The 27,911-nt window shown below is 33.3% G+C and overlaps 1 protein-coding gene across 7 annotated transcripts in view; it reads left to right on the forward strand.

The window, feature by feature from the left end:
• The window catches only part of KCNT2 (potassium sodium-activated channel subfamily T member 2), a 410,159-nt gene that overhangs the window by 228,011 nt on the left and 154,237 nt on the right, over window positions 1-27,911 (forward strand). For all 7 annotated transcript variants that reach the window (XM_037985779.2, XM_037985780.2, XM_037985781.2 and 4 more), the window contains exon 14: window positions 23,940-24,048. In XM_037985779.2, the coding sequence (XP_037841707.1) occupies window positions 23,940-24,048 (109 nt within the window). The remainder of the gene's footprint in view (window positions 1-23,939; window positions 24,049-27,911) is intronic.

Raw genomic sequence — 27,911 nt, forward strand, 5'->3', positions numbered from 1 at the left:
TCATTCACAATTAAAACTTAAAAAAATAAAATAAAATAAAAGCTATTGGAAAGCTAGGACCAAAGAACTTCTTAACCTAAGACAAGTTATCTTCAAAATAACAGAGAAAAAAATTATATGTAGTAATCACATATTGAAAAGCTGTCATTTAGGTACAAACATAGGTGTCTACTAAAACAACTTTTATTCAGTATTTTTCTGGAAATCATAAAAATGACAGTGAAGCTGGAAAAAGGTAAAAGATATAAGCATTGGAACACAAGAAATAAAATTGTCATTGTCCACGTATCATCAAATTCTCTACAGGGAAAATGAAAAAGAATTTATTTCTTTCTATTCACCTTTTCCTTAGAGCAACTCATCTATTTATATAATTTGCAAAATTAAAACTCTTCTTCAGTATCCACTATGAGCTTCAGTTTTGAATCTTGAACTGCATGGTCAATATCTCTTATTAGATTTCTAACAGCCCTCTTAAAATTAAAATGTTGAAAAATAGTTATTGATTTTTCTCTGACCTAAAACCTATTTCTCACCCATTATTCCCAGCACCATCTGTTTAGAACTCAATCAAAAACCTGTGAGTCATGTTTTCCTTCTCTGCATCCAATCCCACATCTTGTCCTATGGGTTATATTACCTAATCCACAGTGGCATCACAACCCTACACCATTATCATCTCTCACTTAGGCTATTTCAAAAGAGTCCCTTTTCATCTTTTTCCAGGTATTCACAAGTTGTATCTGTAAGCTTACTGCTGCACTTCATGTCCCCCAGAACATTTGCAACAGTGATTGCTGTTTGTGCATCACAGCAGGCAGCTCCATCTTCATACCTCCATTGTCAGCCTAAACTCGTTTTCTTTTACCAGGACACAATGCCAATACCCTTTCCCCATATCATTATTTTTTAAAGATTCTTTCTTGTGAATAATTTGTGTCACCTTTTATGGTTCAACAGTCAGATGGTAGTATAACTTTGGTTATGTCAAATCTTTTTTTTTTCCAGTGAGAGACTTTTTTTTACCAATATAATATTTTTGTTGGAAGTGGCAATTGGTACTGAAACATATGACAGAGGCAATGGCAGCGTGCCATAGACATGACTAATACAAAAATGTGTTTTTGTAACATCTTGTATTCTCTGTCAAACTCTTGTGGGTGCAGCAATTCACTTCTCTATGGTCATATATCTGATCTATAATCACCTGGGGAAACCTTATGCCTCCATGTTGTGGAGCCTTTCGTAAATTCCCCTCCTCAGTTGCAAAACCAAGATTAAAGGGCACAATATTATGGGGAAGTTTAGTTATCAGACATGTTTCTGTAGCTCAACATTTAATCAGACTGAAATCAACTTCGTATTTTCTTCTCTACTGTGCATTTCCCAATCATTTAATGCATGCACAGACACACATACACATACACACACATGCACACACTCCAAACCATAAAAGAAAAAATATGTACTTTACTAGGAAGATAACTTCTTCATTGAAAAACCTTGAATGAACTTTAAAAATAAACCGTGCTTTCCAATTAATCAATTTCAGCTAAATGAAGTTTGCTGTTTGTCTCCTAGTCAGATGAAGTTACTCAGAAAATCAGTGGGAGGTGAATTATGTTTTAAGAGTAAATTAATAGCTAAATTTAGATAAACACAGTATCTCTATCTTCCTAATAAAGTGTTATGTCATCTGTGAATATTCAGTTATCTTAGGTTCCTTATCCAACTTTGTTTCAACTGTTCAGTCCTACGAAAATCTCCCACTTCATTTGAACAGATATGAGAAGAAATAAAAATCAAATTGGCAAATTTTCACCCACAAGTAGGAGTAAAGAATGTAAAAACAAAGGAGTGAATGAAAGTGTGAATTATTTATTTTCCATGCTTCTTTTTCAGTCCAAAGGCTACCCTTGAGCTATTTTCCATGCTTTGCTTATGGTATTTCATATATAACAGAATTTGATTGCAAATTGTTCATGAAAAATAGAACCATATCTCAACAGTGAAGTGTTGACTGAATGAAATACTTTGTACTTCACAATTCAAACCTGGCTAGAAGAATGTATCATTATACTAGAACAGTAGGAGTTAGTTCTTCTAACAATTAAAAACATTTTTAATTGCAATAAGAAGTTAAAAGTCCAAGCAGAAGTAAATGTATTTTTAGCAATGTCATAGACAATATTGTTTAAACATGTGTCTTTCATAGAGCTTGATTCCCATTATAAAAATAATAATATTTAAAGTGCACACACATATATGCACATATCTTGGAGAAATGATTTGACCACAAAATGAAGGTTTTCCTCAGCTTAGCCATCATCTATTTTGTACTAAATCACTAGATATTCCAATGCATCACTTTTTCCTACCCAAGAAAGAGAGTGGGAAAATATTTCCAAGCAATATAAATATTGGAAATCATCTTAGCTGTTTCTAAATAACATATGGATGTTCAGGCTTGACTTTCACCAAATGGTAAAGTGTGAGTTTTTCATGCTGAATGATTTCTTCATTTCCCATATAACACCCACATAGACATCATTTTAAACTTCATTTTTACAACCTACTTAAGAACATAATGCTTAGAGTTGTTATATTTTCAAAATATAAAACATTAAACCTTTGAAAATTCTCAAATTTTTGGATGGAAACCTTTTCTCTTTGACTTTTTTTATTATTGTGGAGATCATCAGAAACCACTTAACATAAGGCCATGTTCAAACCCAGCACTGTCTGGAGAATCTTTAACTTTTTATGCCATTCCTCACTATTTTTTACTTTCAAAAAATCAAACTTACACTGTTTAAAACAGTTATACAATTAAAAAAAAAGAGTATTCTCTCCATCTACATTCAAAAACTGTGAACATTTTGCCACTTTTGACTAATCTTCTCTTTGTACGCATACACAAATACACACGTATTTTTATTTCAGCAGAGCTCTCTTAAGAATAAGGAAATTCTGCTACATAACAATGCTAAAATTTTTACCCCTAAAATGGTCAATAATAATTTTATGAATCCAGTTTATATGCAAATGTTATCAATTGTCCCTCAGATTTTCCTTAAATCTGTATTTTAAAATTCAGTATTAAATCAAAATTTTATTTTTACTACTTTTTTTATTTCTTTTTAAACATTTTTATGAAATAGTTTTAGATTTATGGAAAAGCAGTATAGATAGTACGAAGAGTTCTATGTGCCCTCTACATCCCACAGCTTCTCCTAATGTTAATGTGGTATATGTAACCATTGTCCATTTAATCAAAACAAGAAATTAACATTGGTATTGATTATTTTTAAGTGAAAATTTAAAAATTTAAATATTGCAAAAGATGTCCAAGCCATTTTTCCTGTTTATTTTCCTTGACATTTGATTAAACTGACACTGGACATTAGGTATTTCAAGCCATTATCTTGTGGGCCACTTATGACTTTAATTAACTAAAATAATCTTTTTGTTTCTCTCTATTAATGTTTTTTATAGTTGTATATTTTCAATGACCCAATTTCTTGGTTCTGAGTACCAGAGTAAAATAACGCTTATTTTTTTAGAAAGTGCCAGACATACTCTATCATATCCTAGGCCTATGATATTTAGTCTGCCAAGTATTTCCTTGATACAAATGTCTTATGAAAAAGACCAGGTATGCTCTCTTTCACTCTTGAATACTTCTTTAGAGCATTTTCTAGAGTTGTGCTGTGATCAATGTGTTGTTCTAGGCACTAGTGACATAATGATGAACTCGATGTAATAAATGTTAATTCCAGTGGCAGCTTTTCTCATTGCCTTTACCTGTCACCTTTTAAAAAAGTCAATGCACTTTTGTATACTTCCCAAGAATACCCCTCACTGCTTATCCTTACTACAAAGAGCTTTAATGGAAGCCTTACAACCCCCCTTTCCTGCCCTTCACAACCTCCATGTATATCAAACCAATGATTCCAGTTATGCTCTAGTCTCACTGTATACTGCTTGATGAATTTAGTCAATCTCATAGACCTACAATAGATAGTTAAGGTTTTCAGGATTTAGTTTCCCCATCCCAGAAGTAATTGGTTTTGCTTTGAAAAGAATCTCCTAACATTTTTTTTTTTTTAAAAGAATGAATGAGATCTTAACAGTAGGATGGTCAGCAAGTGGAGATGACAGTTCTTATAATGGGATGTTAAAACTGTCATTGCCTCAAATCACCTTGCCTTGGAACTTCATATTGTGCATACACACACACACAAATGCGTATGCATCCGTGTGTGTACATGTGATTGTGAATTAAATTTTACTAAGATTTTGTTGGAGAAGTAATGTGAGAATAATGCAAGTATTAGGTAAAGACATAACATTTTAACTAGATAAAAAAAATAACTCTAGGGGAAATGTTGAGTGCAGTGAGGAGGACAAAAAGAACCTTATAGGAGTGATTATTTAGGAAGCTATTATAGTTGTCCAAGTGAGAGATACAGAGAGAGCTATCATAATGGAAATGGAGAGTGAGAACATACTCATAAAACGTTTCATATATTTTCTGTAGACTTTAAAGTCAGCTGACTGCAGCAACTAAGGGAGATTGAGAAGATCATTTTATCTTTGCTACTCTCACTTTTTCATATATGTTCACATTTAATATGAATTCTGTTACAGTGCTGAACTAATTGATTTATAGTCATTTCAATGTCTATTTAGCACCAGAATATGAGTTTAAGTGTCTTATATGTTCAGTGATTGTACAGTGCTTGACACATAGCATCTAATTACTGTACTATAGAGAATATATGATTTAAAAGATCCACTTAAAAATGTGATGATATAACCTAGCAAAATAAAAAGTATGCCAAAATAAATGAAATAGTTTGCAAGCACACAAGTAATGTTCCATCATGTTATGGAAAAAAAAAAAAATTCTAGAGTAGAGAGTGACACAGAAAAAGAACACCAGAAATCTAAAAACAGCTCCTTGTAGTTTTTTTCTGAGTATTAGGTCACACATGTACAAAATGAAACTCTAAAAGCCAGTCTAAAAAAAACCAAAGAATCATAAGTAGAACAATTCCCAGTGCTCAAATAGGGTGGGGAGATATTCACACTCTGAGCAGACATAGTAGAATGACCTTGGCGATCAGCAGGGCATTTGAAGTCTTATGAGATACATGGTTTGCTAGTAAGGTTGACTTAGCCCCAGAGTAAAGGGTACTCTAAATAGAACAGTATCAGTTTTCAGTAATAAAAGCTTACCACTAACTTTTCAGTTTACAATGAAACAAACCTATTATCTGTGTTTCTGTGGGTCAGGATTCCTGGGATGGGTTATGTAGCTTCCCTGGCCAAGGTCTCACCAGTCTGCAATGAAGATATCCACTTCATCTATAATCTCATTTGAGGTTTGATTCCTTAGAATTTTGTCTACTAACACTGCCCTTGAAAGCTTAAAAATCCAGCAGGCCTTCAAGATATCAAACTAATTCTACCAAAATGAAGCACCCCATTTTAAACATTTGTATAAAGTAACATTCACGTTGGCCAGTATCAAATTGAAATGATTACACATATCAATAAATGGGAAATTCCAACTGTGATTAAGGTAGAAATAAAGCCTGTTCTGTACAACCTTATATCCAGAAAATAAAGGAAAGGAGAAAAAAATTTATACTGATTTTGTAAGGCCAGCATTATTTGATTAGGCCAAAGCCAAAAACATCGTGAGAAAAGAAAATCACAAGCTGTTAGGTTTTATGAACACAGATGCAAAAATCTTCCAACAAATCAGTAGCAAATCCAATTCAGTAACATACAGAAAGAACATACTGTTACCTCGTTGGGTTTATCCCAAGGCTACAGCAGTCATATAACATTTAAAATCAGAGCAGTTCACCATATTAATACATTAAAGAGGAAAATAAGCTATATGATCATATCAACAGTTGCAACAACAGCATTTTAAAAATCAGTAATGTTTCTGACAAAAATTTGTGCATACTGGAAATAGAAGAAAAGCAACATCATATTTTTGTTATACTTGATGCTTATAGGCTGAGTACTAAACTCTAATATTGAAACGTCAAAGCTATGTGCTATACTTCTATTCACACTGTACTGAAGGTCCTAACCTGTGCAATAAGGCAAATTATAGAAATGTTAGTGTACACGTTAGAAAGGAAATAGTAAAAATAGCTTTATTCATAAACTAAGTGAACATTTCTTTAAAAATGGTAATTAATCTATAATAAAGCTAGTAGTACTAATGAATGAGTTAGGAACATCAAAATGATTTTCCTCATACAGAAATCAATTTTATTTTTCTATGCTTGTAAAGATAATTTAGGAATTTAAATTAAATATAACCTTTAAAATTCTTCAAAAGTATTAAATAGATATGGTAGAACTTAATAAAATATGTGCAAGTCTCATATAAAGAAACTATAAACATTGCTGAGAGAAATTTTTAAAGAGCTAAATAAGCTGAGAATGAAGTTTATTTCAAGGGTTAAAAGATTCAATATTTTAACATGTTAATTATATCCAAATTAACCTATAGATTCAATACATATTTCAACTGAAATTATACCTGGCACTTTGAAATATTAATAAACTTATTTTAAATAATATAAAAATATAAAGAAATGGGCCGGGCGCGGTGGCTCAAGCTTGTAATCCCAGCACTTTGGGAGGCCGAGACGGGTGGATCACAAGGTCAGGAGATCAAGACCAGCCTGGCTAACACGGTGAAACCCCGTCTCTACCAAAAAAATACAAAAAAACTAGCCAGGCGAGGTGGCGTGCACCTGTAGTCCCAGCTACTCGGGAGGCTGAGGCAGGAGAATGGCATAGACCCAGGAGGCGGAACTTGCAGTGAGCTGAGATCTGGCCACTGCACTCCAGCCTGGGTAACAGAGCAAGACCCCGTCTCAAAAATAAATAAATAAATAAATAAATAAATGATAATCATAACTATGAAAAAGAATATTCATGTCAGAATATCTGTAGTACCTCTGTTTTGAAGCTTTATTGTAATACTAAAGTATTAAAGACAGCATGGAATTATCATAATGATAGAAAAATAGATCAATGGAACAGAATACAACCCAGAAGTAGATCAACTTCTACATTTTCAATGATGATGCCAAGTTAATTACCTTGGAGGGGTGATAATCTTCAATAGATAGTTCAGGATCAACTTTATATCCTTCTGGTGTGAGCCTTACCTCACATCACACACTGAATATTAAGTTGAAACAAATTATACACTTAAATGTAAAAAGTGAGACTACAAAATATCTAAAATAAAACATAGAGGAATGTTTTCACAGTCTTGACAGACAAATATTTCTTAGCTAGGACACACAAAAACCACAAGTCATAAGAGGAAAAAAAAAAAGAAAAATTGGCTGTCATCAAAATTAAACCTTCCGCACTTCACAAGACAATTTCAAAGAATGATGAGCCCCAGACTGGGATGAAAATATTCTTGGTGAATATATCTGAGTAAAGTTTGAATCCAAACATATATAAAGAACTCTTACAATTCAATGTTAAGAGTCCAAACAAACCAATAAATATAGGTAGCAGAATTGAACGGACATTTTATACACACACAAGGACAGACATACCAATGACCACTAAGCATATGAAAAGATTGTCAATATCACTAATCATAAGCAAAATGAAGATTGGAAAGCAATACCATTACACACACAGAATGCCAAACATTAAAAGGATTCTTAGTATCATGTGACTGAAGCTCTCATGCCCTCTTGAAGCTTACATTCTAGTGGGAAAGATGGTTTGAGCAAGAAAGTACTTAGATGGCTCCTGAGGGAAAAAAAATGCAAGCATCAAGGAAAGCTTAAAATAGGGTGGATATACAGATATGAGAGATGAATTTTGGCAAAGGGACATGTAAGTTATACACTGACACAGGAATGGGTTAGTTATATTTAAATGAATGCAGATATGAATGATTCCTGAATGTTGCCATACAGTAAGAAACCAAGGTAGAAAATGGTGTGGTGAATTAACAGGAACTGAAAATACTTAATATGACTGCACCAAGATAGAGGATAGTAAGAACTGGGATTGGAAAAAAGGTAGAGATAAAATTAGGAATAACTTTATAATTCACTTTATAAAGAAATATATAGTACTAGGTAGAAGATGGGTTTGTGGAAGATGATTATTTTCAATTTACTTACAGATTTTTACGTATTCTCATTTTTCTAACAAAATCCAAATAATCAAGCATAGTTAATACCACGATAAAATTTGTGAATGGTTATATCTAAGCAGTGAAACTGTTATTCACCTAATTATAACTATAGTTTATGTTTATGTAGACTATAATACTCCTTTTACATGAAGTAAAATATCATTGTTACTGTTAGCAAAATATATATAAATTTATGAATATGTGTTAGTCTATTGCTACATTTTATAACTCATGATCAATCTAATTTAATATTTTCATAAAGCCACTTTTATTCATGCCAAATTCTCATTTAAGCCATCAAGCTATTCTGTATAATCAATCATAAGGACTAAATTGATAAATCTACCAATAGTTATATCCTTCTTGAGAATGCTAGCTCTGCTTCAAATAAGGAATGAGAAATAAAGCAACTTAAAAAGTGGTAGCTATTTGTAAATATTGGCAAGGTGAATATGATTAGTGGAATTTCTAGGTTAATTGGTATTTGTACTTTTATAGTTTTTAATACACAATGCCAATTTGCTCTCCAGAAATAAATAACTTGCCCTTGAACAAATGGGCAATATTAACTTTTGCCCTTTGGTAGAAAGAAAAATAACATAAGAACTACAATAATTATTGTAATAATAGTGGTGGTCAACACATGTAGTACTTCCTGTGCAAGTGCTACTGTTCTAAGGCACTACTTATAGATTAACTCAATTCTCATTACAATTTCATAAGCTAGTATATTGGTTATATATTGCTGCATAACTACCCCAAAACTTTGTGACATAAATAACAATGTAAATTTGTTATCTCAGTTTCTGTGGGTCAGGAATTTGGGAGAAGTAATAATCTGGATATTTATGATGTTACAATGAAGATGTAGGTTATTTAGGGTAGTTGCAATTATCAAATAACTGCAGGTATTTGAAGGCTTGACTTGGGTAGAATATCTGTTTTCAAAGTGGTTTACTTACATGGCTCCCAAGTTGGTGCTGGCTGTTGGCAGGAGATCTTGGTTTCTTACATGTAGACCTTTCCTCTGGGCTGTTTGAACCTCCGCATGATGTGGCAGCTGGCTTTTCCCAGGGCAGGTGATTCAAGAGAGAGCAAGGCAAAGCCACAATGCCTTTTATGGCATAGCCTTAGATGTCAAACTTTGTTATTCTGCAATACCCTAATGGTTATATGGTTCAGCCCTAGCCTGCTGTGTACGAAGGAACAGTACAGGCATGAATACCAGCATGTAAGAGTTATTTGGGGAAGTCCTGGAGGCTGGCTACCACAGACAGATTATTTTATTATTACAATTTTACAGATGAGGAAACAGATCCATATCCATATATATATATATATATTTTAATGCCAAAATGGTGCCATACTAAATGGTTGAGACAGGACTTGAATCCACATTCTCTGTCTCCAGAATGTGTGCTTTTAACAGATGTGAGGTATTGCCTTTAATTCTTCATTTTAATTTTCAATCTTTATTTATTACACAGAGTTGTACATTCTTGTGTTTTTTGTCTAATTTTTGCATTTGTATATAAAATTTATTCCAGTGACCTTATTTTCTGTTTGGCTGTTTTTCCATCAGTTATAGGGATTTTTTTATATTCTGAAATTAGTAGCAATTTGGTTTTTTATATACAGTCATGTGCTGCATAACAACGTCTCAGTCAACAATATACTGCATATACAGTGGTGGTTCCATAGATTGTAATACCATACCTTTTTCTATGTTTAGACATGTTTAGTTACACAAATGCTCACCATTGTGTCACAATTGCCTACAGTATTCAGTACATTAACGTGCTGTACAGGTCAAAAATAGTGTGTGGATAGTACATGATTGGAATGTCAAAGTCATTTTATTTTTGGAATCTGCTGATGTGAACATAGTATAGAAGAGTTGCGTGGGCTGTTTTGGGGTGGTTGATGTTGGTGATGTTGAAGAAGGGCAATTCAGAGTAGGTAAGGACCCCAACAAGACAAAGCATTTGGCTCAAGTGTCTCATAAAATAAAGCTCACTTTGCATTAAGAATTCCTTTTAAAGTGCATGTTCCTCTTGGTGAAACTGAAATTTCAATCTTTTTAATACGTTACTTTATTCAGATTATTAGGTGACTATCTAGTTGATAGTAGCATCGACTTATTTGTCTGTCTGTCTGAATGTCTTTCAATCTCTTATTCTATAAGAATAGACATTTTGGAGGAAGAAGGAATGAAGATTAGGTTGTTAGGGGAGACTTCCAAAAGATAACCAGTGGCCAAAAAGTGGGTTCTAAATGCCTAATTCGAGGGATGATTTAATTTATTTTATTTTATTTTATTTTTTACAGTTTTGTCCAGAGTAATGTTTGCCAAAAAAACTGTTGTAACATATTGTTTTTTCTTTTCTTTTTCTTTCTTTTTTTTTTTTTTTAAGTAGGAGTCTCACTCTGTCACCCAGGCTGCAGGCTGGAGTGTAGTGGCACGATCTCAGCTCACTGCAACTTCCGCCTCCCAGGTTCAAGAGATTCTCCTGCCTCAGCCTCCCAAGTAGCTGGGATTACAGGCATGAATCACCATGCCCAGCTAATTTTTTTTTTTTTTATTTTTAGTAGAAGTGGGCTTTCACCATGATAGCCAAGCTGGTTTTGAACTCCTGACCTCAAGTGATCCGCCCACCTTGGCCTCCCAAAGTGCTAGGATTTCAGGCGTGAGATTATACGTTACAATCATACATTTGGCTGTGGGTTGTTGTTTGTCTGGGAGGATCAGGCAAACTTTAGCATCTTTCCTCATTGGTAAGGGAAGAGTATGGGTGGGCTCACATAAATGCATATTTCTATGTATTATTTATTGTTATTAAACAAAACTTTACTTGTTATGGGGCTATATAGCTTACTGTATGCTTTCCTGAGTCACTTCAATTGAAGTTAACAGCTTTAGTTTCTTCCTGCTTTATTGTGGTATATTTGATAAATAAAATTGCATAAATTCAAGGTGTACAATGTGATGATTTGATATACATATGTATTATGAACTTATTTACACAATCAAGTTAGTTAGCACATCCATCACCTCACATAGTTCCCTTTTTCATGTGTGTGGTTAGAATATTAAAGGTCTACTTTCAGCACATTTCAAGTATAAAATACAGTATTGTTAACTACATAAGAATTACGGCTTTTTGTGATTGATAAAAATAACTATGCATTTTTATCTAATTTGATACCAAGTATAGCTGGCCAAAGACTTAACATACTTACAGGCGAGGGATTCAGACTCATGCCTTGTGACTCCAAATTCAATGATTCTTTAAATCAAGCACAGGGCAACACCGAATACATTTTCCAACTTCATGTTGCATTTCTGCAAGTTCTGGGGTTACATTTTAGTCTTCATAGAATGCTTGATTCAAAAGTTTCTTTTTTGATTTAATGACAAGAATTTCCTGAGAGTTACAGTAAAAATGATATATAATAGAAGATATACTTGGACCCTGTCATCACTCATAGTGATTCCTATCTTATTTATACTATTCAGCCCATAAAGTACCCAAATTCAATCTTCTTTCCATTTTGCTTTTTCAATCACCCAGTGCTATAAACACTCTCCTTCCACCTCATCAACTCTTCTAATGCAGTGCTATTCAAAGTGTGGTCCAAAGACCAGTTTCATTCCACATACTTTTATCAAGCTACAACAAGATTAACGCAGCAATTGCGAGCAGCATTTTAGAAATTTTGCTAGCGATTTGACATTGCCATGACATCCAAATGCATAATTAGTGGACTGTCTCTTTGGAAAGCATACAGACTACTAAGCATATAGACTAATTTGGTCTTTCTCAAAATCATAGGTTAATCACATATGGCATGAGCTGCCCGTGTGCTTGCAATGGGTTACAACCCATTCTTTCTTTTTATTTTACAATTAAAAAGAAAAAGAAAACCGGCCCTTCATCACAAATAGCTTAAGAACCATTATTTCATCGCATCATCAGTCTAGTCTTCCCGTGCCTCAATTCCATTTCTTCTCTTTTTCTCTCTTTAAGGAGCCTGAACTCTGTAGTCTGCCATTTCATTCAGTCAGCCTCATGTCAGTGTTCTGACTTCCTTTGTTTTTCATTTTTTTCCCCATAGCTTTTGATCAAAAATAAACACGCATGCAAACAAACAAAATTCCATGTACATTGATCCTTTTTCTTTACTCCTTGACTGGCACTCCTGGAAAAACAATAACACCCAGTGGGTCAGATTTGTGTCATCATAAACTCATGTTCAGGCAGCTCAAAGCGGCCCTTAACGTTGTGGTTTTTTGTTTTTTTCTTTTAATCAAACTATTCTCTTGCTCTTGTAATTACTATTTCAGATCTATCTCATTTTCTAATACACAGAGATATGGGAAGCCAATACATGAAAATTTCCTTAAATTTTGCAACTTATTTTCCAAATGTTAATTTATGTTCACTTATTGCTTCCTGCTTTTTCCTATTATAATTGAAGGATTTCCTTTCCATATATTTGCTGAGTGCCCCATTACCTCATACCCTATCAGCAACCTCAGCAATATTTTTTCTTCCTTAATCTTCAGATTTCTTTCTTTGTTAATATATTTCTATAAACATTTCCGTTTCTTCCTACCCCTCCAATTTTATTTTTAAGAAATTCTGCATGCTTTCTTTGCCTTTCAAACAACTTTTCTTAATTATCCTTAAAATATTTGGTTAAAAAGGCCGGGCGCAGTGGCTTATGTCTGTAATCCCAGCACTTTGGGAGGCCGAGGCGGGCAGATCACGAGGTCAGGAGATCGAGACCATCCTGGCTAACACGGTGAAACCCTGTCTCTACTAAAAATACAGAAAAAAAAAAATTAGCTGGGCATGGTGGCGGGCACCTGTAGTCCCAGCTACTCAGGAGGCTGAGGCAGGAAAATGGCGTGAACCCAGGGGGCGGTGGAGCTTGCAGTGCGCCGAGATCACGCCACTGCACTCCAGCCTGGGCGACAGAGTGACACTCCATCTCAAAAAAACAAACAAAAAAAATTAGTTAAACATCATTTCTTAAGTGATGCTTTTTTCATTTCCTCAAAGCAGGCAAAGTATCCTTATATCCTCTTAACACATATGCATTTATTTTCTTTTTACCATTTATTGCAGTATTTATTTGCTACTAATAAATCTTCTAGAGATCTTCCAAAATATTTTTGAATCAGTCACTCAAATGATTTCAGTTCAGCTACAATATTGTGTTTTGTGGTTGAAAAGGAATGAAACTGATCTCAAGGGCAAACTTGCCTACGTTCCCTCAAACTTCACTATTACACGATAGGTGTTTGGGGAGCTCGGTGGTTGTATTTTCTGTCATCAGTTCAGTGTAATGGCTGCTCCAGCCATTTGTTCATCTGGTAGCAAGTGGTAATCTTTAAGTGGTTTCTAGAGAAGGAAACACTGTTACATTATGTTACCTATTTTAAGTGCCAGTTAATCAATTTTAGAGTTGTATAGCTTTTGTGGAGTTCTTTGTAGATAGTTTGAATTTAATAAGTAATAAATTTAGGCAAGATACTTCACTGTTCTGAGTATCTGATTGCTTATCTGAAAACTACTTTACACAATATGTATCATAGAACTTTTGTGAGGTTTAATTTTATATATATATCAATCACTTAGCATGAAGGCAGAAATATTATTGGTATTATTATTTTATTACTAAAAAGAATCTTCAGTAAGTATCTTTTATACTATCAGAAGCTGATAAAGAATACTCTTGGTTAGAACCTAAACAAATTGGAATTCTGAGGAAAATAATTTTTCAAAAATTATTAAGACTGCTGTGTGTTTGTGAAAGGTATAAAAGAAAAGGAGGTTAATGAAATTAAAACTGTTTTGCACTAGATGGAGGAAATTTGACCCCCTTTTGAGCATTTAATAGCTTGAAACATCAAAAAAGATTATATTTATTGTACTAAAATAAGTATTGAAGCAATTGGAAAAACAGAAACATGCTTTTTACTTGTATTATTGAAACGAAATAAATCTGTTTTACAGAGAATTGCAAATCTCAAATTGGATTAGATTCTATGCATTTAATAAGCATTCTTATATTTAGATCTGGTGAAAGTAAGTGACTTTTAAAGATTTACTTAAATCTATTCTTAGCCATTTAGTGGTTGAATGCGTCACAATCTTTGAATTGGTAAAGTTTCTAACGTGTTCATATGCGCGCGCGCGCACACACACACACGAGTGGTTATTTTATTGATTAAAGTAACAGGATCAAAATAAAACTCACTTGATTGCAAGATATTATCTATTCTTGTATAAGAAAAAGATACATTTTTTTGTAGCAATAAACCCACTCTTGCTTGTAAACAGAATCTAATAAGCAAAGGATATGGGAAAGATTTTATAATGCAATTTAATCAGTTGGTCTATTTAATAAACTTTTTCCCCATAAAATAAAAATGACTAACATTTAGATTTTAAAATTCACCCTAGTTCATTTTTTTCTGTTTAAAAGCCATTTTCCAAAGGATATTTGATTTCCGTAAATTAAAACCCAGCACTAGATTGGTTTACTGCACTTTCCACTATTTACTGTTTTCCAAAGAGCTGTTACCTAGCAACTGCATGGAAGAGGTTTCTAGTACTTTAAATCACACAAGAGCTCAGAATATAAGGTGATGTAGACTTTTAAGAATATTCTGACTTGTTTTAAAGTAATTATCAATTTTATTTTTCAAAAGGTAAAAGGAACTTGAAGACAATTTGCATTCTTATCTATCAATAAATTTGCATCACAATTGTAATTTTTTATTTTAGAAGCTTTTAAACTGAAAATGACAGAAATTAGAATAACAAAGAAGAAATCAAGCATCTCACATAATACTACTATTTTGAAAGTCATATGCTTCTAAAACTTTCCCACCTGTTGAGGTAGTTTCTATTGACAGTTTGATGTTTATCTTTACACGCTATTTTCTATGCATATCCAGAAACACATACAGGCATACACATGAGCATTCTTGCAGAATTCAGGGTTTTTACAAAAGTGAGACCATGTTTTAATTGCATAACAATGGAATTATGCTATATTGTTTTGCCACTTACATTTAAAAAATATACTGTTGGCATTTGTTTCAAGATAGTACTGAAATCGTCTTTTTATTTTAATAACACAGGATTGTGATGATCCATAATATTTGTTTAGAATTCTGATTAGCTTTTTTTTTTTTTTTTTTTTTTTGAGACGGAGTCTCGCTCTGTCGCCCAGGCTGGAGTGCAGTGGCACGATCTCAGCTCACTGCAAGCTTCACCTCCCGGATTCACACCATTCTCTTGCCTCAGCCTCCCGAGTAGCTGGGACTACAGGCGCCCACCACCACACCCGGCTAATTTTTTTTGTATTTTTACTAGAGATGGAGTTTCACTACGTTAGGCAGGATGATCTTGAACTCCTGACCTTGCGATCTGCCCGCCTTGGCCTCCCAAAGTGCTGGGATTACAGCATGAGCCACCACGCCCAGCCCTGATTAGCATTTTATACTCATTTTCTGTTTCTTTCCTCAGACAATTCTATGAGGTAAACACTACTGTAATTCACATTTTAGATATAAGGCCAGTTAGGCCTAGGGATTAAGAAATTTGCCCATGGCCTGGAACACTCACTGGTGATACCACTTGATCACTTGATCTCATGTGCTTATGTCTTATCAAGCAATAGTGAAGAAAGATCTAAGTCAGAATAAAAAACCTTTAATGGATGAGAAGAAAATACAAGATAAGATGCATATATGTATATATTGTATTTTATTCTCTCTCTCCATATATACAGAGAGAGAGAGAGAAAGTCTCACTCTGTTACCCAGGCTGGAGTGTAGTGGCACGATCTTGGCTCACTGTAGCCACTACCTCCCAAGTTCAAGCAATTCTCCTGCCTCAGCCTCCCGAGTAGCTGTTATTACAGGCATGCACCACCACACCTAGCTAATTTTTTTGTATTTTTGATAGAGACTGGGTTTTGCCATGTTAGCCAGATTGATCTCAAACTTCTAACCTCAGATGATGTGCCCGCCTCGCGCTCCCAAAGTTCTGGGATTTCAGGCATGAACCACCACGCCCTGCCACATGTAATTTTTGAATAGGAAACACTTTCTTCAACAAAGGAGGGGAATTAAAAGCTAGAAGGAAAAAAAATGACAGATTTATATTTGATAAAGAGGTATCTTTCTCTGTATAATCAAAGCTGTGCCTTTGTCACATATGTTGTCTCACCAACAAGAAGAAAACAGGTTAGGAAAAGTAGTTTTGTATACAAAAAGTAATCCAGAGTCTGTACATTTCTGCACATTGTCCCATCAGACAAACCCTGGTAATGTGGCCATATCTATATAAAAGGGAAACTGAGATATGTAACTTCTACCAGAGCAGCCATGAATCCAAGTAAAATATAGAAGTGGGGTGAGGGGAAATAAGAGTCTCTATTACTAAAAAGAAAGAAAGAGAAAATGAGTACTGGGGGAGACAGTAATTTTAGCCATGGTTCAAGTCTTTAGGCACCCAAGTAACCATACATAACATTATATATATATATATATAATGTTGTTTATATATTATATATATAATGTAGTTTTTATATATTATATATAATATAGTTTATATATAATATATAAATTTATTATATATTATATATTAAATTATGTTATATTGCTGTTATATATGTTAATTACATATATAATGTTGTTTATCTATATAAACAACATTATACATAATGTTGTACATGGTTACTTGGGTGCCTAAAGGCTTGAACCATGGCTAAAACTACTCTCTCCCCCAGTATCCACTTTCTCTTTCTTTCTTTTTAGAATGGCATTTATATAGCACCACTAAAACTTGGAGTATTTGACATAGGGAATAAATGAGAAAACACTCATCCATTCCCTACGACAAATAATCCAAGTTTCATCAAATGCCATATGCAGCTCAAAGTTCAGGATATCTGAAAAATGGAGAGTCAGATCTAGATGTGGCTCCTAATAATCTAGCAATATACACATTAATAAATTTTCTAGGTGTTCCCAGGACCACTACCCCATATAGATACACAATAGTAGAGGAGGAAAGCTCTAATAAAATAATAGCTTTTGGAAAACAGAAGAAGAAAATGCACAGTAGTCATTAGTCCATAGCATGTCCTGTGGCACATGAATTGAGAAACCTCCAAAGAAATATGTAAAGTTCCTTAATGAAACCTTGATTTTGCTCTTTAGAGAGTAATTCCTTTGTCCATTCATATGCATGGCTCACTATTCTCTGTGGTCACCCTTGAAGTTGAAATTCGAGTGGATTTCTTCTAGGCCTCTCTGCGTGTCAGTAACTGTGTTCAAAGTTCTTTTCTAAGAACTTTGTTAAACCTGACTTACTGGATTTTGTTGCCCTGTCCACATCGCCATCTTTCTTTTAATGGTGGATACCTTGTTATTATCTGAAACAAGTTTGAATGTGAAGGCAGCACTGCACTTTAATCTGATTTTGTCACAGGTCTCTCTTTATTGGTCTGGCTGGGAAGTCTAAATTAGAGGCCTCTGATAAAGGCTCTGAAAGGGAATGTCATCTCCTGCTATTTAGGATACAGTTCACTTTTTCAATTCTGCAAGTATCCATTTTTATATGTTTTTTAAATTTTTGATCATAAGAAAACAACGTACTACTTAAGAGAGTTCTATTCCCTTCTCTTTCTGCTTGCAAAGTGATCAGTTCTTACCTCATATCAGCTCTCTATTTATTGCTGACTAAAATCAGCAAGGTGCTGTGAACAAACATTAGTATACTTGCCCTTTTCAACCACCTCTTCTAAACATCTCTCTATTGATAGGTGGTTTTTGGATACAAAGGGGAAAATAGGTAGTAGGGGAAAATAGCAGTTACTGTTACTGATGTATTTCTACATTATGCATTTCTATATTATCTAAATTTTATGACTTTGTCTTCTATTTTTAACTAGAAAATTATTTGATAAAAATTGTCAGTTTATGACTTGAAATTCTCCCCCCCCCCACCCCCCCACACACACCAAAAAAATATGTATCTGATAAACTGAAAATGTGCTCGATCTCCCAACTCACTGTCACTCTCTCCAACACTGCTTGGTCATACTATTTGATGATGTTTATGCCCATGAAAATGATTCTTTCGATGTTCTAGACTAATGTTTCTGTAATTTCCATTCTTTCAGTGTTATTGCTCAGGTCATCCTAGCTCAGCAAAAATTTCTAGGGTCATAAATTAGATCATATCACTACCAATAAACGTGGCTCCTCTGTCATCTCTAATCCTAGTGTCTCCTTCTCTGACCACCACTTCCTATCTTTGTAGTTCACTCCCTCTAATGAAGAACTTCAATGATCTTTTGACCATACAAGACTTACAATTCATTGTTCTTACCAAATCTTCCCTGCCATTTACACCCAGAGATCTTGTCTTCCTTTCTTAGCCTGCTTGAATGTCATGGTACATTATTAATGACCTACATCTTCAATTCACCATCAATGACTTGACCCTCTACATTAGTTGGACTTGTTTGTCAAAAGCCAGCTTTAAGTCTCACTCTCTATCTTCTTGGGGTAAACTTCCATGCGTTTTAAATGTAGCTAAAGGAAACAAAATAAACAAGCAAAAGGCAACCTGCAACCTCTAAACTCCAAGCTCCTCCTTAATCATCATTTCCACTTATTTCGCTGAAAAAAAAATCACAGGAAGAAAAACAGAACTTTTATAAACTTCCACCAACAAATCTACCCACCCACCTGCATTTATACCAATATATTCTGCCATCTCTCCTCTTATTTCAGATAAAAAAATTTAGCACTAATATGACTGAGAAGGGGCACGGAAAAGGTGTTAGTATGATTACCCAAATTCTGACTCTCTATGAATCATATTTTAAGGATATATATACACATATATACACACATATACACATATATATGTGTGTATATATATGCATATATATGCGTGTATGTGTGTGTGTGTGTGTGTATATATATATATCCTTTATGTTTTAGAATTTACAAGAAGCCTCTAAACCATTTGGCAGATCAAACAGCACTGTTCAACAGAATTATTTGTAATAATGCAAATGTCTGTGTATGAACTATCCCATACTGTAGCTAGTAGCCACAAGTGTCATTGAGCTATTAGGATGTGACCAGTATGATGGAGGAATTGAAATTTTATTTGTATTTACTTTTAATTTATTTAAATTTAAATAACCACATATGACTGGTGTGTACTGTATTGGATAGCATAGTTTAGAAGGGTAGAAGGGTAATAAGTTGTTGAAGTCAAAAAAGTTGCAAATTTAAAATTTTATTTGAGAATCACATAATTGTAATTCAGGGCATACACACAGGCTGGAGTGGTCTTTGGTATGTCTGAAAAATAAATAGAAGGTTGGGGGCCTTATTTTTAAAATAAATGTTCTACATTATTTTGAAAGAATGGTCATTGGCACTGAAGAAGCTTTTGGGAGCCGGCAATCTTTGGTGAGTAAAGGTGGTAGGTAAAATTAGTTTCAGAATCATGGCAGCTATTAGCTAAAATTGGTCTTAGGGTTACATCATGCTGTTTTAGCAGCTGTGCTTGTGGCAGTTTAATTCTTGGAATTGGTGTTAATGTGCCCTGACTGCTTTTTCCCCTTGGCCTCTTGACTCTGAATTTGTTACAGGACCAAAGGGTTCATATGCTCACTACACAGTAACATACCAATACGCTGAGACAAGAGGATTAGCAGCAAAGAAAGAGTTTAATGATTACAGTAGACCCAAGCAAGGAGACAGGAGACCCTCAAATTCATCTCCCTGAGGAAAGAGAGTTTTTAAGGAGATAGTGGAGGTCAGGGGGATATTGGGATCATTGACTGGATGGAGTAAGAGGCATGAAATAATCAGAATGTGGAAACAGTCTTCTTTGGTGAGTCAGCTCTTCTTGAGGTAATAAAGAGTGGCTAGTATCAATGGGGGTCCTGCAGACCAGCTGATGTCAGTAGTTTCAACAGTATGCAGAACCTTAAAGAATATCTCAAATGGAAAAGTTAATGTCTTACAATGCTTAAGTTGTAATCTCTAGAGCACTTAAGGGATACTATAGCCTTGCGACAGTGTTTATGTGGTTTGTGGGCAATAGGGAAAAAACTATGAGGAAGTGGGTCAGAAAGTAAGCTGACCTAATGATTCATGCTGAATGGTGCTGCAAGTTTGTTCTATTTTCATTTCTCCTCCTTCTTTCTTTTTAAATTAGTTTTATAAAATGTATAGGGATGGTTTTATTTTAGTTGGATGTGTCAAGAGTAACCCAATTTACGTAATCAAATCTTACAAGGTGGAATGCTGAAGAGTTGGAAAACATGAAAACCAATCAGGAAGTTTTTAGCGTAGAGGAAAGAACACCAGAGTTTGAATAACAGTTCCCAATTCCTTAGCTGTAATTCCAAAACAAGGAATCTCTGAAACATGAAAATATTTTTGTATTCTTGGTAGTAAAACACGAAATTATCTGAAATTATTTGGTGGTAGTTCCTGCACTGAACTGCCATGAAGCTATTTTACCCTTTATTTTTTCTACTTAGTATAAATATTCACACATTTAACTGTAGAAACAATTATATTTTTAGGAATAGGTTGTTCCTTGGATATGTTATATAGTGTCTGGTAGATGAAACATATTGCCTTTCTAAAATCTGAAATTTGATATCTCAGTCATAAGAATTATGGATGTATTAGAAACCTGTAGTAAGTAGTGAGAATGACAATGGGGAAAAAAGAGAGAGAGGGGAATTTGATTGTTTAATCCATAAACTTTGGCTATTATAATGTATTGGGAAATGAGGGGCAATTAGTATGAAGTAATGTTTTCAGTTTTTTAATTCATGCTAAGGATTAGTGGTTAGTTCTAAAAAATGTCCAAGGAGGAAGGATGGATTTGGACCTGAGAGGATAAGTCTAGATATACAAGCAGTTCTATTTTGCAGATTGAATTTTAACTCTCTGTGATACATGCAAATATTTTTATCCAGTTGAATAGTCTGTCATATCTTTTTCCTTGTATTTTCCATTCATAGAAATTAAATAGCTTTTTTAATGAAAAGAATACTGAATTTACATTTTGTCTAACAAAGGCTTTCACGATAATTATATATTAACTTACTTATCTAAAAAAATGGTTATTTTCTCTGATCCAGTACTCTCTTTTTATAATAAATATTTTGCAACACTTCCTACACTATTTTGAAGTGAAATTCAGAGTAAGTATTAACTATCTATACACATAAAGTATAAAAAATTAGTATAATATTCTAAATCTAATATGAAAGAAAAAATGGAAATAATAATAAAAAGCATGTTTTTAAATATGTAAACACTCAGGCACGAATACACAAGAAGATATTGGAAAAAAAAGACACTTTTACCCATGACAAGGTGCTAGCTTTTGACTGATATGTAACATACATTAATTTTTATTAATGAGTCACATACAATGCTAAATGTAATAAAGTGAATTTTCTCTTAATTTACACAGCGGTGCATCCCTAGATAATTCAGCGTACAATGGAACAGTGCACACACACTTTGTGTTTATGTGTAAAATTGCCACCATTGATGGTACCACATATATTTTTTGTTGAAAGGGCTGATGGACACTGTAAAACTTTTACCAAATGTAGAAAAAAGACACATGCAAACACAAAAATGACTATATGAAATGTAGGAGTCTTTTGCTTCCTTCTAATTTTCTCTGATTAGTACATTTTTTGAAATGTTAGCCAGTGCATCAAAATATTCCCACAGCCATTGTCCTCCAAACTCAGATGCACACATTTATTGAAGAAAAGGGAGGGGACCAATTTTTTTTTTTTTTTTACTTTTTCAACTATTGAAGGAAAATACAATGAGATATTTTCAAAGTATCACACATCCATCACATTTTCTCACATTTCCCTACTGAAAGAAATAGAGTTTGTGCACTATAGTAAGGAAAAGTTAATAACTGCATATGCTACATTGCATATATGGTAATCATACCTTCCAAATTTTCTGTTACAGTTTGAAATTTTAAAAATTCTGTGTCATAATAAATGTACATATTTTTCTCAGATCATCTGTTTTAATTTTTGAATTGAAATTTATGGGTCCTCTATGTATTGATATCATATGATTCTACAGTAATAACATTCTGGGTTTAGCAGTTTTGTCACTCTGTTTTCACACATTGGGCATGCACACTGAAAATTATTTTGAGATAATATTGAAATGATAGTTTAAAGACACTGTTCTTTTGCGAATCTTATGTACACTTCTCTGCATTCAAAATTGTATCTAGAATCTGCTTGCAGATTCTTTCCTGCAAAGCAATAAATAATCTGGTTATGTATTTTAAAAACATTTTAAGTTAATTATAATATACTGACAAGTGGGTGTGGAGAGAGAGATTATTAGTAGAAACTTGATATTTTTAGAGTAAATCCTGACTTATATTCATAGTATGTATTTTCTTCCATAAAATGTGAAAGAGAAACAATAAAAAATGAAAACAAAATAAAAAAGTAGTATGCTTTCTCATGTACTAAATCATATTATAAAGATAGGACAGAACTAAGGTCAGTGTTTGTCCAGTGCATGTGCTAAACCATTTCCCTCGTCACCTTTTCATCTTTCTTCATAAATTGTATGGTGTTATGTGTCCATTTTATAGACCTGGCTCACTGAAAAATTTGATCTTCTATTTCTTAATTTTGTTAAAACTGCTATTTTTCTGCCTGAGAATATTTATTTTGTTAGAACATTAAACCTTCTCTTTATTTTTAATACCAGCTCTACTTGTTTATTTGGGAAAGCGGATTTTTGTTTTTTCCAAAATAAACACTATTTACTCACTTTTTAAAAACCCAACTTCTGTAGAAAATAGAATATCTGGCTTCTGGACCCTCATTCCTGCATAACAATGCTTGGCCTGAGTAGCGTCCTTCTCTTTAGATGTGGCCTGCACCTTCTCATGTGCTCTCATTTCTAACATTATTATTTTCTGTGATTGAATTTCAGCAGCCATTTATTATGTTTTCTGGCTGGACCCTATCATCTTTTGAGTGTATGACTTTTAGGTATTTGGAGTTAAAGTACAATTTCAAGTTCAATTTATTTTAATGAATTCTATTGCTTGATATTACAGTTATTTTCATAGTATCAAATCTATTTCTTCTACTCTAGGTACATATTATCTGCTAAATCTTTTAATAATTATTTTCTAACATTTATGCTGTGTTATTATGAATTTGATATATCAATACTCTTCTAAATCAGTACTGTTGTGTTTTATACCATAGAATGATCAGAACAAAAGGAGACTTTATAAAGTATTTGATATATTTTAGACCACACCTCAAACCCACCTGCTAGGCATAGGAAGATTAAGCATTTTACCAAAGGTTGCCAATTTTGTTAAGACAGGGTTAAGCATCTTAGCAAAGGTTGCTAAATTTGTTGAGACAGGAGTGACCCCCACGCCAATCACTTAACTCATACTCCAGTGCTCTCTCTTAGGAGATATATTTCCTGGGAATAAAATTACACTTGTAAAAACATCTCTAAAATAAGTATGTTTATATTGAGACTTTTGCCATTTTATTCATTTTGTTTTATTTTCTATATTTTATTACTCTCCAAAGGTAAATTATTCTAATTTACCTATTTTATTTCAAACAGATCATGTTGTTTGTGAAGAAGAGTTTAAATACGCCATGTTAGCTTTAAACTGTATATGCCCAGCAACATCTACACTTATTACCCTACTGGTTCATACCTCTAGAGGGCAGTAAGTATATTTTTTCTTTAAGATAACCTTTTAAATTATATAAAAAACAATAAGAGCAGTTATGTGATTTAGAAATATAGAAGGCCAACGTATACAGCTAGACATGTACCTATATTTGAATTTGTGTGAGTTTTCTTTATCTGATAGATGAATACAGACATATTAAGGAATCCAAGACATAGAAAATTGACAGTGGTTTGCTGTCTTTTCTCAGTAGTCTTGAGACAGTTCGTTGCAATTTATTAATAAATTCTAAGTGCCTGTATCATTTGTTAGGCCTAGGATTAGGACATGATTTTTATCTTAAAGATGAATACTTATGCAGCAAATGAAACATTTAATTAAAGGATTCTGACAGTTATTAGTATAAGAACTTAAAGTCAAATTTTTCTGTTCCTGAGGTAAGTTTTACCTGAAAGCTTAATGTACACAATTGATGTCAAAATGGCAATTTTATAATAGAATAATAACAAAGTAGTTGTATAAAATTAGCTAATGCAATATAAATCACTTTTTATATGCATTTCAAGGTTGGAGAAAGTTATACCATTAGAACCTTTTCTGTTCTTGTTTATTTTGATAGAGTTTTATGAAACACAGAAGTTGTTTTTGACTAAGATGATCAAAGAAAATATAACTAGTAAACATAGTCATTGCTCTTAAAGAGACAAATGTACTTCATTTCATACCTTGTCATATTTCTAATCTTATATTTCAGACAAAATGTTGACTTTCTAAGTAAATTCCACTTATACTAGTGGTTATGATTACTCATATTAAATATTAAGTAAGTTAATTGATAATTGTTTAAGTGTCAAATCAAATAAATCCAGAAAAAGGAAAATTCTTTCTTGAGACTTATTTATAGATGCATAAGTTGTTAATTTAAAAGTAGTAAATGCTCAGTGGTATTCTAAATTAGATTTTACTGTCTTACTTCTAATTGCCTAATCGGGATGGTAAGATTTTCTTAGGAGCCATTTTCTCAAAGTTGTGAATACGAATATTTTTATTCTGTACACTAACAAGCCTTTAATCTGTGCAATAGGAAGGATGTAACAGGATTAGGAATGACATTTATTTTCTTTGCAGAAAGGATTTGTCATTTTGATGCAATTAAATAAAGTACTAAAAATTATTTTAACACCAATTAAGTGAACATTCATAGAACTCATCAAGTGTCTTCATTATTTTTCTGTAATATCTTTGTACAGACTCATACAACTATAATGATGACTATTTAGGCAACTGCATTGTTGTATACTTGAATGATAAAATAAGTTCCATAAACCCTATATAACACAGCTCATTACTCATGACTGAAGTTAAATTGCCTTGTGCATCTCCTAGTAAATATTGTTTACTGATAAACAGTATTGCCTGGTGAAAAAGAATTATACTTCACGTAAGTTAAAAAAGGATTTTAGTGATCCTTAGACTAAGACTTTTCCCAATGTACTCTAATGAATTTTACCTTATTAAAAAAGAAAGCAATGTTGTTGAAAACATTGTTATATAATTAAGGATTTCCTTTAAATAAGAGTGACTTGCAAAATTATTTCACAACTGTGTCACAGTAAATGTTATCATCCACCATAATAACTTTTTATACCAGATTTACTGAAATAAAGCTTACATACTATACAATTCACTCATTGAAAGTATACAGTTCAGTATGTTATAAGTATATTCATAGAATTATCCAACCGTCACCACTAAATGATTTCAGAACCCTATAAAGAAATTTTCTACCCTTTATCATCACCCTGCATTTCTCCCCGCTAATTCTTGCAGCCTTAGGCAACCACAATCTACTTGTGTTTTTATAGATTTACTGCAGCCTCCACAGTAGCTGGGACTATAGTCATGCACCATCATGCACAGGTTTTTTTTTTCTTTTTTTCTTTTTTCTTTTTTAGGGACAGGGTTTTGCCATGTTGCCCAGCCTAGTCTCAAACTCCTGAACTCAAGTGATCCATCTACCTTGGCCTTCCAAAGTGCTGGGATTACAGACCTGAGCCATCATGCTCAGCTGAAATCATTTTAGTATATTTTGCAATACAGTAAAGAAATGAACATAAATAATGTTAAATAATTTGGTTTTGCTTTAGATTCAGGGGATATGCGTGCATGTTGGTTCTTGGGTATGTTGCCTAATGGTAGAGACTGGGCTTCTAGTGTGCTGGTCACCCAACTATTGAATATTGTACATAATGTTTTTCAAGGTTTATTCATATTGTAATATGCATCAGCACTTTATTCCTTTTTACAACTGAATAATATTCCTTTGCATGGATATATCACTATTTTTCCACTCATCAGTTGGAGGGCATTTGGGTTGCTTCTAACATTTTCACAATGCTGCTATTAACATTTGTGAAAAGGCTTTTGTGTGACATAGGCTTTCATTTTCCTGGTCTATATCTAGGAGTAGAATTGCTGGGTCATATGGTCACTCTGTTTAGCTTCTTTAGGAACTGTCAGAATATTTTTCCAATGGCACTTCGATTATAATCATCAATATATCAGGATGCTACTTTATTTACATCATCAGCAATATTTGTAATTATCCGCTTTTTTTTTTTTTTTTTTTTTTTTTAACCATAACCATCCTAGTGGGTATGAAGTGGTCTCTCCAGCAACTTAGGCAGAACTCTAATACAGTTCCCAAGGCTGATTAAAACTCTTATGATGTAACATTTTCTTTTTATATTTTTTATTATGTTCATTTCAGTTCTAGCTGACCTGTCAGTCATAAAATAACTTATATGACTTCAGATAACTGTGTTCTTTATATTTTTAGAGAGTTCATTCTGTATTTTAATGCTCCTAAATTTTTTCCTCATTTTTCACACCTGTGCTCACTTTATTTACATTTGCTTGTTCAGTGCTCGTGGCAGTGGCATGTCTTGTTGTTGATTAAATTAGCATTTTGATTTATTTGGCAATCCTGTCAAAAATAAGTTTATTCTCAATGAACATAAATTTGTTCTTTAGAAAAAAATCACCTTTGAACATGGACCATAATGATTTCCACAAGGAGATGCTGGATCATCAGTCCAGTTTGTTAACATTCAACTGGTCCATCCTAATGGCATTTCATCTTTACCAGAATTTAAAAAATTTAGCAATTCATTTTCTTTCTCTTTCAATTTGTTTTCACGAGAATATTTAATTAGTCCCTTCCACGAGGTAATCTTTTTCACCTCAGTAATAATCGAGGGGTAAGAAAAAGAGAGAATTGATAAGAAAAATACTACTTAGTTAGAATTTACAGAAGTTTACCACTGATTAGATATGAGTGTAGAAAAGAGAGAGGAGGAAGAAAAGAAAATCTCCTCACTTATTGACACTGGACAGTAGAAAATAATGAAGTACACAGTTGGCAGAAAGAAAAGTGGTTTATTATTGGATGTATTTGCTTTCTAATGAAGACATAATGTGGTAGGAATTGCTGCACACACGGTTCCTGAGGCAGTGGATCGTGCCAGTCAGGCTCACAAAGGTGAAGGAGGAAGTAGTAGGGATTTGGGAGAAATGACAACTTGAGACTATTTTCTAGGAATTTATTAATTCTAGAAAATAGAGTGAAGAAAAGGAAAGCAAACATAGTATAGCATAATAAAATAAAACTGAGATAGAATTTCTAAAAGGAACTGGATTGTTAATAATATAGATGATTCCAGATTAAGACTGAGCAAGCTTTTTGGAGGCTGTTCTCTGAGGACTTCTGAAAAAACAATTTCGACAAGGGGGATTTTCTTATTGTGTGAAAGTATGAACAAATTAAGGGATGATAAGAAATGAAGTGTGGTTAGAGATTGCTACTTCATTAGGTTTGCTCGTTAATCGAAGAAAGAAAA

This window comes from Chlorocebus sabaeus, chromosome 25 (genome assembly GCF_047675955.1).
Source record: "Chlorocebus sabaeus isolate Y175 chromosome 25, mChlSab1.0.hap1, whole genome shotgun sequence".
In the NCBI taxonomy this organism is placed as follows: Eukaryota; Metazoa; Chordata; class Mammalia; order Primates; family Cercopithecidae; genus Chlorocebus; species Chlorocebus sabaeus.